This window comes from Rhinatrema bivittatum, chromosome 6 (genome assembly GCF_901001135.1).
Source record: "Rhinatrema bivittatum chromosome 6, aRhiBiv1.1, whole genome shotgun sequence".
In the NCBI taxonomy this organism is placed as follows: domain Eukaryota; kingdom Metazoa; phylum Chordata; class Amphibia; order Gymnophiona; family Rhinatrematidae; genus Rhinatrema; species Rhinatrema bivittatum.
Genome location: NC_042620.1, coordinates 272,757,888 through 272,772,301, shown reverse-complemented (window position 1 = coordinate 272,772,301; position 14,414 = coordinate 272,757,888). Strand labels below are relative to the sequence as shown.

General features: G+C 46.4%; 1 protein-coding gene across 1 annotated transcript in view; it reads right to left on the bottom strand.

Moving 5' to 3' along the window:
- The window catches only part of ZMYM3 (zinc finger MYM-type containing 3), a 453,384-nt gene that overhangs the window by 317,797 nt on the left and 121,173 nt on the right, over window positions 1-14,414 (bottom strand). The window contains 4 exon segments of the mRNA XM_029607228.1: window positions 10,048-10,090; window positions 10,092-10,199; window positions 10,716-10,733; window positions 10,735-10,929. Of these exon segments, the coding sequence (XP_029463088.1) occupies window positions 10,048-10,090; window positions 10,092-10,199; window positions 10,716-10,733; window positions 10,735-10,929 (364 nt within the window).

Below are 14,414 nucleotides of genomic sequence, written 5' to 3'. Positions count from 1 at the left end.
CCCAATGGTTTACTATCAATTGGAACGCTGTGGTCGACAGTCTCCATTCTCCTGGGTCTAGACTTTCTCTGCTGAGGTTATCCGCCGCGACGTTTTTTTCCCGGCGATATGAACGGCCGAGATCTCTTGAAGGTTCGCTTCCGCCTATGACATTAGGGGGTCTATTTCCAGAGACACCTGTTGGCTTCTGGTTCCTCCCTGACAGTTGATATAGGCCACTGTTGTGGCTTGTCCAACATGACTCTGACTGATTTGTCTCGGAGTCTGTGACCGAACCGTAGGCAGGCTAGTCTGACTGCCCAGGCTTCTAGGCGATTGATGTTCCATCCCGACTCTTCTTTGTTCCATTGCCCCTGGGTGGTTAGCTCCTGGCAGTGTGCTCCCCATCCTCGTAGGCTGGTATCCGTGGTGAGCAGGATCCAGGTTGGTGAGGATAGCCTCACTCCCTGGCTCAGATGGCCTTCTTGTAGCCACCACCGTAGTTGGGTCCGAACTTTGTCCGGGAGCTGAAGACGTACAGTGTAATTCTGGGACAGTGGATTCCATTGTGATAGTAGTGAGCGCTGTAGAGGTCTCATGTGTGTTCTTGCCCATGGCACTACTTCCAGTGTGGATGCCATGAGGCCGAAGACTTGGAGGTAGTCCCATGCCGTGGGGCGAAGCTCGCTCAACAGGGTTCGCAACTCGGTCATCAGTTTTGATCTCCTTGTCGGTGTCAAGATGACCTTGTCTTGTTTGGTGTCGAACCGAACTCCCAGGTATTCTAGAGACTGGGAGGGCTGCAGATAGCTCTTGTTTGTGTTGACCACCCACCCGAGACTCTCCAGTAGAGTTTTGACTTTGTTGGTCGCCTGGTGACTTTCCTCTGGGGATTTCGCCCTGATCAGCCAATCATCTAGATAAGGGTGTACAAGGATCCCTTCCTTCCTCAGTGTTGCTGCCACTACCACCATAATTTTCGTGAACGTCCGGGGTGCTGTGGCTAACCCGAATGGTAGTGCCCGGAACTGGTAGTGGCGGTCCAGGATCGTGAAGCGTAGAAAATGCTGATGCTCTTGATGGACCGGAATGTGTAGGTAGGCTTCCGACAGATCCAGGGATGTAAGGAACTCCTCCCGGTTGTATTGCCCTTATTACCGAGCGTAGGGTTTCCATGCGGAAACGAGGAATCTTCAGGTGGCGGTTGACTGACTCGAGATCCAGGATGGACCGGAACGTTCCTTCTTTCTTGGGAATGATAAAATAGATGGAATAATGTCCAGTATTTATTTGTTGTGTGGGCACCGGTGTTATGGCCTCTAAGGCTAGTAATCTGGTCAGTGTAGCTTCCACTGCCATCCTCTTGGAAGGTTCGTGGCAGGGGGATTCCACAAACTTGTCCAGGTAATATTCCACAAACTAATCCAGGTAATATCCCTCTCGAATGATGGCTAGGACCCACTTGTCCGAAGTTATCTCGACCCATCTTTGGTAAAATAGGACGACAAGTCTGCCCCCTATGGCTTCTTCCTTTGGACGGGTCGGCTGATATTCATTGTGGGATGCAGCTGGGACCTGGACCCTAGCCGGCTCCTCTTTTGTTGTGCTTGTTCCAAAAGGACTGGCTCCTGCCTGCGGGGCGAGCCGCTTGATATGTGCTTCTGTATGGGTTGAAGCGCTGTGATCCTCTGCCCCTGGAAGTTCAGGGGAAGGGTCGCTGGTTTCTCTTATTCCTTTCCTCCGGTAGCCATGGCAGTGGGGATTTGCCCCATTTGTTGGCTAGTTTCTCTAGTTCGCTTCCGAACAGGAGGGTTCCCTTGAAGGGCATCCTTGTGAGTCTCATTTTGGACAATGCGTCAGCCGACCAGCTTCAGAGCCAGAGTTGTCTTCTGGCTGCCACGGTTGATGACACTCCTCTAGCTGCGGTGCGCACCAGATCAGAAGCAGCATCTGTGAGGAATGATACTACTGGTTCCAGGGCTTCCCCAGGAGTGTTGTTCCTGGTCTGTGATAAGCAGGCGCATGTCACCACGGCACAGCAGGCTGCGATCTGTAGAGACATAGCGGAGACATCAAAAGACTGTTTGAGGATGGATTCCAGACGTCTGTCTTGAGCATCCTTGAGTGCTGCTCCTCCCTCAACTGGGATAGTAGTGCGCTTCGAGACTGCGCAGACCATGGCATCCAATTTCGGACATGCTAGGAGATCTCTGGCAGCTGGATCCAGAGGGTACATGGCTGCCAGGGCATGCCTGTTGCGACCGTTGCTGCCCAACGTCTCCACTCTGCCCACCTTACCTCTTTGGCAACTCCCTCTTTGGCTGATGGAAGTTTGGCTGCCGCGGCATCATCTTGCCGACCTCCTCCGGCGTTCCCAGACCAGCTAGACGTTGCCTTCCTCCATGTTTTCCTGAAGCCTAAGGGCACGCGCACCGCGTAGCCCCGACTCAAGTACCAGCTGTGGCATGAACCTCAGGGGCTTCCCCCTGAGATGACACCATAATCGCCAGATATTTAAGGTCTCTTGTTTTGCTAGCTATTCGAGTTAGCAAAGGGTTTCCTACTAGCTGCCTCCGGGTATCGCTGCAGATGGGATTCACTCTCCGCTTTCCTTGCTACTCTGCCTCCTCGGACTTTACCAGGTGTACCCGCTCCTCGGGGGCCTCGCTCTCTCTCTCGTTTTTCAGGTCGCAGTCTGGAACCAGTACTCGCTCCTCGAGGGCCCACGTTCCCGGACCTGCTACCGAATATAACTTCTGCCAGGAAGTCACCGCTGCCTACACACCAGTGAGTTACCATCTCTCTCTCAGAGCTTTCCCTGGAACCAGGTACTCACTTCGAGGGCCTACTTCATTCCAGCTCCTGGGTTGTTCCAAGGGACTATTGTGTGAGTGTTACCATCAAGGTTCTGTTCCTGAACTCTGCATACTCTGCCTACTCACTATCTCAGTTTCTATACAGCTCAGCCATCCTGGGATCACTGTTCCAGTGCCTAAGGGACTACGGCCCAGCCGGGCTCTTCCAGCTCACTACTGCCACCTCTGATGGTTCTCCAAAACAGTTTAATAAAAGAACTAGAGTGTGTCTGTCTCCCAACTCTGAGCCTGACCAGTGGTCCCTCTCGGGATCTTCCCCTGTGGGCGTGGTCATCTGCCACTGGCCCAAGGATCCACCCACAATTATCACAAATAACAACAATGCCCCCCTTTGAACATAGTCTCCAGGGCTTCCCATTCCAGGTCAATTAGCTGCTGGACGGCTTGTAATAGTGGGAAATGACGGGAGGTCTGACGGAGTCCCTCTAGGAGGGGATTCGTCATAGGCTCCCCCGAGGCACTTATGCCCGAGATAGCGAGCTCTTTCAAGCTCTGTATGACCAGGTCTGGAAGCTCATCCTTGGTGAAGAAGCGCCTCATGGTTTGGTGGGGCTTGGTCCCTGGGGAGAGTTCCCCTTCCTCCAGGGGTTCTGAATCCTCATCTGAGTTGTCCGTGTCCCCGAAGATGGAGCTTCTGGGTGGTGGAATCACTTCTCTGGGCATTGAGGGTCCCGGGATGTTGAGGTCCTCTGGTGGAGGTTGTGGCCGTATTATCGGAGGCCCCGGCTGCATGTGGACGAAGGTATGCAGGCCTTTGAAGAATTCCACCCAGGAGATAGATGCTGGGGCTAAATTAAGAGGCGCTGTGTCCCTGGGGAGCCCCGTTTGAGGGAGGCTCCCGCTGGGGGACGCTAGGTCCGGCGTACTTTTGGAGAAGCTGGAACCCGGTACCGGCTGGGAAGGGCCATGGGCTGGATCCCCCAGGGCCTCCTCGCACTGTATACACAGGGCCATGGCCTCCTCATGCTGTGCAGCTCTAATGAGGCAAGCTGGGCAAAGGCCCTGAGCCTTGAGCTTCTTCTCCAGTGGTGCCATGGCTTGTGCGTGTAAAATACAAGGCCCGGGTGGCTTACTTATGTGCTCCGGTGCGTCGAAGTTGTGTGCTTAGGATTGGTACACGCTCAGAGAGATATGTGCGCTGTTGTGCGCACAGATCGAAGTTATGCGCCCGGCTCCGTAAGTGTGTGGCTATGCGCGTCGCTTGTGCGCACAGTACTTGGACGCACGACGTTGTGCGCACAAGAACTTGTCAAGAAGAGAAGAGAAAAAAAAAAGGAGCTCCACGAACAGCAAGGCAACTGCACCCTGGAAAGAAAGATTGAAGGGGGGGGGGACCTTGCGAGGATGCACGGATAGCGGCATGCTGAATATGCTCAGTGTGCTGGTCAAAGCTTCTAGGAACTTTGACAAACGTTTTCCATGCCAGGCTCCATCGGATGATGTCACCTACATGTGAGGACTACCATCCTGCTTGGCCTAGGAGAAACAGTTTGAGTTTCTGTATACAATTATGTAAGTATTGAACAATGTAAAATTGGTGTATGGAGATCCGAGCATTAAGCATGGAGCTTTGGAACACCTTACTAAAATTTTCCAGTAATCAAGGATCTTTCCCTGGCAAAGTCCTTGAGTATATCCTTGTTTTCTTTGCTTTTTTAAAAGCAAATTCTACTCTCAACTGATTAATGGGGTAATTGCACTATCCCAATCCCTGGGGATTTCTGTACTCTATATATTTGAGATTTGGCTTCCTTGCAACTGGGGCACAGGAAATAGGATTTTCCCACATTCTTATTTGCAACTCTGGCAGGACATCACTTGTGGGTGTAACATTTCGGCAGGTCACAGGGAAGCCTGCAACCAGCTGGCCTTACCCGCTGCCTATCAGACTCCAAAGACACCACTGGAATTCACTCACAGCACAGACGCTGCCATCACAAGTCTCCACCATCGAGCTGTACTTCCCACTAGGTGTGAGCACGTGCACCTTCCCCTGCTATCAAGGCCCCGTGGTAGGGGACTATCCGAAAACACCCCTTGATGATGTCAGCGCAGCTAAGTATTCAGACTCCAGCCACGCTCCCAGCCCTTACATCGGTGTATGTTGTGTTCTCGATCCTGCATCCCTGTTCCTGCTTTGCTCCAGCCTTGATCCTACCTTGTCTCATTCCTGCTCAGAGGTCCTAGCCTTACCTCATTCCTGCCTGGTCCATTCCTGGTCCCTCGACTGCCTGCTCTCTTGATATCGACCTTGCTACGGACCCGAAACTCTCTCTTGCTTGCTGCCTGCCACAGATCTCTGCCACGGAACCAGACTAAGCCTTACTCGCTGTTTACCCTGTTGTGTGCTTGCCAGTTGTTGGCATGTGTCTAGTACGTTCGTCTACTAAGCTGTGTCAAGCACACCACAACGCAAGGACTCATATCCATGACAGTCTAAATCTATCAGACCACATCCTTCTGGGTCTTGACAAAGGGCTTTCATACCTACTGGTCCTCCTAGATATCTCAGCGGCTTTTGATACGGTAAACCATGCCATACTTCTAAACCGTTTATCTGACATTGGAATTGCTGGACTCGCCCTTAGCTGGTTCAACTCTTTCCTCAAAAATAGAAGCTACAAGGTTAGAGTCAACAACAGAGAATCACCTACTTATAAAGCAACACTAGGCGTTCCACAAGGCTCCTCTCTATCCCCTACCCTCTTCAATATCTACTTACTGCCCCTCTGCCAGCTGCTCACAAACCTAAAACTAACACATTACCTCTATGCAGATGATGTGCAGATATTGATCCCCATAAAAGATTCGCTGCAAAAAACGCTTGACTACTGGGAAAATTGCCTGAAGTCCATAAAAAGCCTCCTCTCTAGCCTGAACCTGGTTCTTAACGCATCCAAGACGGAAATCCTTCTTATATCCCCCGAACACTCGACCAACACCGACATTACGGCTCTGGACCCACAGATCTCTCAAACTAGAGATTTAGGAATTATACTAGACAATCATCTGAATCTAAAGAAATCAATTAATAATATCACCAAGGACTGTTTCTATAAGCTTCAAGTTTTAAAAAGAATCAAACCCCTTTTCCACTTCCAGGACTTTAGAACCATCCTTCAATCCACGTTATTTTCGAAAACAGACTACTGCAATGCCTTACTCCTGGGACTCCCCATTTCAGCCACAAAACCTATACAAATGCTCCAGAACGCAGCTGCTAGAATCCTAACCAATACCAACCGCCGTGCTCACATTACCCCCATCCTTCGAAACCTGCATTGGCTGCCAATAAAATATAGCATTCTATATAAAGTTCTCACGATAATCCACAAATCTATTCACCAACAGCTCACACTAGATCTTCAGAACCCTCTCAAACACCGCTCGTCCGAAAGACCCATCAGAGAAGCCTATAAAGGGACCCTTCAAGTCCCACCTTCAAAATACACCCGTCTAAAAACCACCAAAGAACGTTCCTTCTCCACAGCAGGCCCTGTCCTCTGGAACAGACTTCCGACTGACCTAAGACTGGAACCTTGCCTTCATACCTTTCGAAGACAACTGAAGACGTGGCTTTTCCTCCAAGCCTTCCCCTAGTCAAAATGACACTTCGGACTCAGCTTAAGGAATGAGATAATTTCTTATCTCATAACCAGTTATATATTATTTATTTGTTGCTAATTTCCGCTCTACCTTTCTTCCTGGCTACTTTAGCCCCCAAGTTCTATGCCCTTGTTTTATGTAACTTTGCTTGATTCAGCCTTCTTGTTTTTTGGTTACTCTTGTTTTTTTCCCCTAAGTTCCATGTAAACCGGCCTGATGTGAATTCTATTCATGAAGTCCGGTATAGAAATATATAATAAATAAATAAATAAATAAATAAATAGCTGCTGGCTCCGCTGGTGTGTCCAGAATTTGAAGGAGACACAAGACCTTAGCGCAGGGATCTTTATCCTTACATATATTAACTCTGAGTGCTTTCCCCAACTTGTCCAGAAACCTGGAGTAGAAAAGGTCTTCTGGTGGAGATGACTGTTCTGGAGGCTCTGGAAGGGGGTCAGAGGGGAGCCCTCACCGGATCTGGAGATGAGGGGAACACTAATCCAGAACCCCAATGATGAAGATGGTGAATGAGGAGGGGTCCTTTGTCACCTTGAAGGGGTATACTCCTGGTGCACAACCTTTGGCTGGCTGGTCTCCACTGTAAAAGAAGGCAGAGGGCTAAACATACCGCACAGGAGTTCTAATGACGCACCCTTATGCACTAGGGATACTGGGGCTCCTTCCTGTGGGAATCAATTGGATATCCTGGAAAGGAGAGATTGAAAGGTACTCTTTATCCTTAGCTACTATGGAGGTAAAAAAAAGCCTTCACCAAGTCCGCTATCTGGTCAAGGGGCTGAAGTGCCCTTTTGTCCTGGTGTGGGCAGTGGAACATCTGCATAAGTTAAACTGGAGGCAGATTAGATGTGAGAGGTACCAGAGAACAAAATGGGTTCTGTAGTCTCCAAGCATATCCCTTTTTCCCATTTATGTTGGTACAAGGGCTTTGTTAATTGTTGGGGGTGGGGGTATCATATCCACTTCTGTCCCTGCCAAAATTTGGTGTAGGCCTGCATACAGTTGCACTGGAAGCACTACAGCATGATAAATCAATGATGGAGCAATTTGTTCTTATTGTAAAGGTGTTGAGGACCAATGCATTTCACTCTCCAGTCACTGCATCTAGTGCGTTGGAGTTTTATGCGTCAACGGCTCCAATGGTGCCAATGCGCCCAAGATTCAGTGCTTTTTTACACACAGGCTGTTGCAGCAAATCTTCTTTGATACATACCCCTTACTTAACCTCGAGGATTTCCACTGATGGAGGAGATACTTTTGAGATACTCCTCAACTCAAGTTTTAGGAAGGCTGACAAGACTGCACTCTGAAAGGAGGGCAGACTGCGGTTTCTGAGAGACTTACCCAGTCCCTCAATTTTCCAGGCCCTCGTTTTCTGGGTATTCAAAAACATAAATCTACAAGGGTAACAGCTGGCCTAGTTGTGGTCCTGTCAGAGGCAGCAGCAGAGGTCATGTCCATCGATAATGTACATTCTTCTACCACAAATACAGTCTTTAAACCCTCTCATTGTGGATTTCTTCTAACTGAACATGGTAAGGAACAAAATGTTCTTAATTTCCTTTTTTTTGGTACCACTGAAAATTGTGGTTTGGGGGCTGCTGAGACAATTTTAAAGAAAAAAGTTAAGATTTTCACTGAAAAACCAGACAGATAGGTTCACGTCTTTGCTGGTGCTCAGATGGAAAAGGAATGAGGAGATTCATGAGGCAACACCCGAGCAGGCTTATCAATGGAAAAATCTTTGTGGAATTAATAACCTCTCCCACAGCAACTTTTAACCATGTTGCCAATTGTTTGGACTTCTTTCAACATTTAATTTGGAGAATACATTTCATCTGGGATTCCAAGAGAGTAATCTCCAAGCCTCATGCAGACTTTTAGTCCTTAGTTGTTCCTTTCACTTTATAATAGCCTCCCTTTTAAAAGTTAAATACTGCAGTAGTTTTATCTTCCCTCTGGTGATTATGTCAATTCTGATTGCATTATGATTACTAACTTACCCCACCACCATTAATCCTTGCATGAGATTCTGTGTTCTACCAAGGATCAGATCTACAGTAGTCCCTTCCTCTCATCAGTTCCTGGAGAAGCTGCTCCACAAAGCATCTAGAAACTGTCTCCTCAGAGCATGCCTATATTATTGTGTTCCCAATTGTAGCATCCTGGTCTCCTATTGTTATATTCTTCCCCAAAAACACATGGAATTCCTATCCAAACGTTCAATTTGTTTCCTGCAGCACTTTCATCATTCTCGATTCTTTGCCATTCTTAACATAGTGCCACCCTACCACAAATTTGCTCTGCCCTGTGATTGAAATATTTTATATGCTGTTATTGTCCCATGGGTTCTCTCCTTGCCATGAGGTCTCTGAAATGCCTAAGGGAAATCTGTCAACCTGCCAGTTCATCTGCAAAGTCTGTGAATGTATTTTACCCATTATCTCTGCATCAGTTTTCAAAGTCAAAATATATTATACTTTTTCTTCCTGTTCACTACCTGTATATTAGTAGTAGTCAATTCAAGTAATTTGGAATCATCCATATTAAACTGCTCTTCATTTAAATTCAACTGATGCACCTCAGCTTTTTCTACATCCTCTATCAGAATACCTTAACTTCCCCGTTTGAAGATTCCTCAGGCTGTACCAAGTGCTCCTGGGCAAGTGTCAGCTTTTCCCCATGTTAGCACCAGCATCCATATTCTACCCTGGGTAACATGAAGCCCATATGTCAAAATAGGCTGCGCCTTCCTTAAGATCTTCCAGTTCCTAAAAAAAATCTTACGCCCTCTTCTCATCCTCTCACAGATACTGGAGCTCAGTCTGCCTCAGGGGTCCCACAAGGCTACTCTGGAGGTTCTGGGATTTCAACTTTCTACCTAAAAGCAAAAATTTAGCTTTTAGAACCTTTCTTCTATACCTTCTTGTACATAGTGCCCATATGTATCAAGACAGCTGGCTCATTCCCAGTACTTTCTAAGATTTTATCTACGTGATACACGTGATCCGCCACCTTCCCACCAGATAAGGAAAGTGACTAAGCAATCCTCATGTCCACCAGCAACCCACATTCCTAATGATCAAATCACCAACAGCAGCTTTAACACTTCCTTCCTGAGCCACAGCCCTGAAGATGAATCCTCAGTATGACAGGAAAGGCATCAACTAACAGGCAGGTCCTAGCTACAAGGCCACTTCCTGCCACACAAAGGAGATGGTCTCCTATTTGACTTTGCTCCTCCAAAGCAGCACAGGGGCTGCCAGACTGGAGTCAGGACTGCTATTACATCCCTGAAGGTCTCCTCTATATATACCTCTGTCTTGCCTCTGCTCCTCCAGGGTCTGGCATCCAGATATCAGACTCATTCTCTGAAGCAGGAGTCTTTGCAGCAGATGCACACATATGACCTCTCCCCCACTAGTATATGTTGATTCACATTTATTTTAAATGCATGTATGGGACATAGAGGATATGCTATTTATAAGGGAGAAATCAATTCCTGTTGTCAAAGTAATCAAAGAAAGAAGAAAAGCCGGAGACTGGGAATTATACAAATCCCTCTCACCAGTTAGAGAAGACTGCTTCACTTTATGCGACGTGATGCAGCAGGACTGAGCAGAAAAGGCCCATCCCTTCCATTGCGATCCACATTGACAACATCTCGAAGTTCTTACACAAAGTCTTGCACCACATGCATGGATATACCTTGGTGTTTTTCTGCAATAAAAAAAAAATATGAGAAACAAAATCAACCATCTTCTTCCAAAATCCAAGTATACAGCAAGAACCCCTTAAGAAACCACTGAAAATCCCCAGGAACTACACTGTACATTGAAGGAAATAATTCTCTCCCCCAAGTTCCAGGCACTAACACTGTATTCCTCTTCCTAGTAAAGGTAATTAGCAGATTGTTACGTACAAATTAAGGATGCAATTAGTTTTAAAATGTACCTGTAAAAACTTTCAAAATAACCAGTTAACCATTTAATTAACAAGTTCACAAGCTATAGTGTGAAAATGACACTGTTTTCTATTAGATGCTCTCCCAGGGTTTGAAAAGATTTGAGAAACTTTCATTCCAATTCAGTAATTGTGTGTTCAATTGGCGAAAGTCTCCTAGAAACCTTTAACTACATTCTATTAATGATAAGATAATACTTCGTATTTTCATTCCACAGTAGATACATCTGTCAGCACCACCCACCCCATCACCACCTCCGTAGAAGTCCATACCTTTTTATAGCTGTTTAAAACACATAGAATTGCAGAATCGTTTTTGTTGCCCTTCATGGAACAGATACTCCAAGGGAAGCCCCTTATTATAGATATAAATTCCACAGTTATCACAACAGTTGGTTTTCAAGCCCTTGGTGGCCCTAAATCTGGTGAAACAAGCATCACTGCAGAGCCGGTGAACCACATTCCCATTGCTCACCTCATGCTGAATCTCTAAAAAACACAAAATGAAAAAGTGGTAGAGTTATCACCATTCAAGCACCCAATCATCCTGCAAGCGTACATGCATATTGCTTGAAATTTTCTCTCTCAAGTACACTATGAATGCACCAATCGTACATCCAACAAATCTGTACAGCCCTTCTCATCCCATCTACCATATCCCCCTTTATCTATTCCACAATGCATTAGAACTTCTATTCATCCATAATCCAACACTCATTCCTCTTTTACCCCATCACCCATTCTTCCTGTCTTCTATTAATCAACCATCTATTCACTTATCTCTTTCATCCCACCAAACCTTCCATCACCCATCCAAATACCTAACCTTATATCTAGTTGCCTAATGCTGTCCTATCATTACATGAGGATGTGCATTAACCAAGAGGCAGACTGACCATTCACACAAAAGGGCAGTGCCCGAGGGTGCACAGCACTCTCCCTTAGCCTTGAATGGGTGTTTAGGGGCCAATGATCCTTACTGACTGAGGGCCCAGATCACTTTCAGTCCACCTCTGAATCAAGGGATGGAAGAAAAGATGCCATCCTCCTACAGACTCCTGACTAGTAAAAGAAATTTGATCAAATTACCCCAACTCTGATTGCTCTACATTGGCTCCCTGTGCAATTCAGAATAATCTACAAAGTTCTGACAAAAATTCACCATAACTTGAATTACTAGGAATAAAATTTAATCCTGTATTCCTACTCATTCACTTAGATCTCACGACAAGCGTACCTTGAAATTCCAACTATAAAAACTACCACCTAAAACAAACAAGAGACAGAGCATTATCAATAGCAGGCCCGATTTTGCTGGGATCTCCTACCAGAAAGACTGAATATCTACTGACAACCAGAAATTTAACAAGATTGAAATCATGGCTATTCAAACAATGCCTTCTTGCTAACTCTGTACTTAAAGCTCACCCCTAATTCTAGGATATGCTCATTGAATGTCTTCTTGTTTATATAACTTCCTATTTTTATACCTTTCTTCTACTTTAATGGTTAACCTTATACACCATAGTGATTCTCACATGGAATGACGGCATATAAAAATCTAAATAAATAAATAAAATACTTGATAGGGCCTTTTCCAGGCCATATTTCAGTTTTGGGCATACATCATAAAATATTCAACACCTTTGTGGTCATGCAATCTCACACACAATATCTGGATAACTTTTATATTGGTCCAATAAAAAGTATCACAGCTTACAAAAAAGAAAGCACTTACCTGTAACTAATGTTCTCTTGTTACCTGCTATCAAGTTTCACTTAGAGAATAGCCACTGCCATTAGATGGTAACATGGAATAGACTAGTTTTGGGTACTTGCCAGGTTCTTATGGCCTGGATTGGCCACTGTTGGAAACGGGATGCTGGGCTTGATGGACCTTGGTCTGACCCCAGTATGGCATTTTCTTATGTTCTAATATCAAGATAATGGAATTTTTGTGACTGCAGCATGTGTCAAGAGGAATGTCACAGCTTTTACATGTAACAGCAGGGATTTCATGCATTAGCAAACCAACCATTTAGTTTAACAATTAGCACAGAAAAAAAAAAGCTATAAGAGGAGGAAAGCACATCTCCAAAACAGGAGGCAGATGGGTTGAAAGATTCTACTGATTTGTTGTTAGAGAACAATTACAGATTCATAATTTCACGCTCTCTCCTAAAAAGCAAACTCAACAGGAGTCACCTATAGAGGGACTAGTTACTAAGGATTTGCTTTCAAATAAGGTGGTGGTGGAGGCAAGGAGGAGAGACAAGCCAAGACCCAGCACCGACAAAGCAATGGGAGAAATTACTTATCTGATAATTTCAGTTTTCCTTAATGTAGACAGATGGGACTCAGGACCGATGGGTTATATGCTACCCCTGGCAGCAGATGGAGATAGAGTCAGGTTTCAAGCTGATGTCACCTTAGATACACCCATGCAGTGACCTCAGCCATTCAGTTATTCTCTTCAAAAGCCTTTGTGGACATACTATCGAAAACTTAAATAAAACTTGATTTCCAACTTGATTAAAAACGGATAATTCCTAACTGTACTCCACCAAAACATAAGCACTGAATCCCAGCAAGATTATACATGCCCTGATCTAGGGATTGGGGGACTGCTTACCTGTAACCTCTTGGAATCTATATTCACCTCATGGGTGATTCCTTGGCACCGTTCTTGGGCAGCCGTGGGCAGGATGCTAAGTCTGTCTACACTAAGGAAAACGAAATTACCAGGTAAGTAATTTCTCCATTTCTTAGAGTGTAGCCAGATGGACTCAGGACCAATGGGATGTACAAAAACTACTCTCGATAGAGGTGGGAGGCTGCCAGTTGTCCGGTTAGCACCGCCCTTGCAAAGGCTGCATCCTCTCGGGCCCAAAAGTCCAAGCGATAGAACCTGGAGAAGGTGTGCAAGGAGGACCACGTCGCCACTCGGCAGATGTCAATGGGAGACAGTAGCTTAGCTTCCACTCAGGAAGTGGAATGAGCTTTAACCTGAAAAGGTAAAGGCTTTCCTACCTCTCCATAAGTTCCCATGACAACCTCCTTGATCCAGCAAGATATGATAGCCCGCGAAGCTGGTTCGCCTTGCCTCCTTCCACCGTCAAGAACAAACAAGCAGTCCATCTTGCACACCGTTTCCGAGAGTTCCAGATACCGCACCAAAAACCTACTGACGTTTAAATGGCAGAGGAGGGCGATAGGCACAAGGGCACGGAAGACTGTCTGGGGACGGTAAGGAAATGGGCTGATTCAAATGAAACTCCAAGACTACCTCGGCAAGAAGGATAGAATGGTATGAAGTTGTAATGCTCCTGGAGTCATTCCGGAGGAAAGGTTCCCAACACGTCAATGCCTGTAATTTATAGATGAGGCGAGACGAGCAGATCGCCACCAAGAACACCGATTTTAGCATTCACAGGCACAAGGATAGATTGCGCAGCAGCCGAAAGGAAGGCCCTCCTAAAAAGTCCAATACTAGATTAAGATTCCACAAGGGCACTGGCCACCATAGGGATGGCTGGAGGTGTTTTACCCTTTTTAGAAAATGGGCCATGTCTGAATGCGCCGACAGGTGGGTTCCATTCACCTCGCCTCTGAAACAAGAGAGAGCTGCTACCTGCACCTTCAAGGAGTTAAGGGACAACCTTTTATTCAGGCCATCCTGTAAAAATTCCAGAACCAGAGGGATTTTGCCCATCCGAGGGGGCAACACCACCACACCGCGTTCCTCGCACCAGGCTTCAAACATTCTCCAAATCTGCACATGTGCTAAGGACATCGAGAACTTCCGCACGTGGAGCAAAGTGGTAATTACTGACGCCGAATATCCATGCTCCATCAGGTGAGTCCTCTCAAGGGCCAGACCACAAGACAAAAGAGTCAGATCCTTGTGAAGGACCAGACCTTGCTGGAGCGGGTCCGTGGGGTGGAAGGTACAGAGGTGGTCTCCACATATCT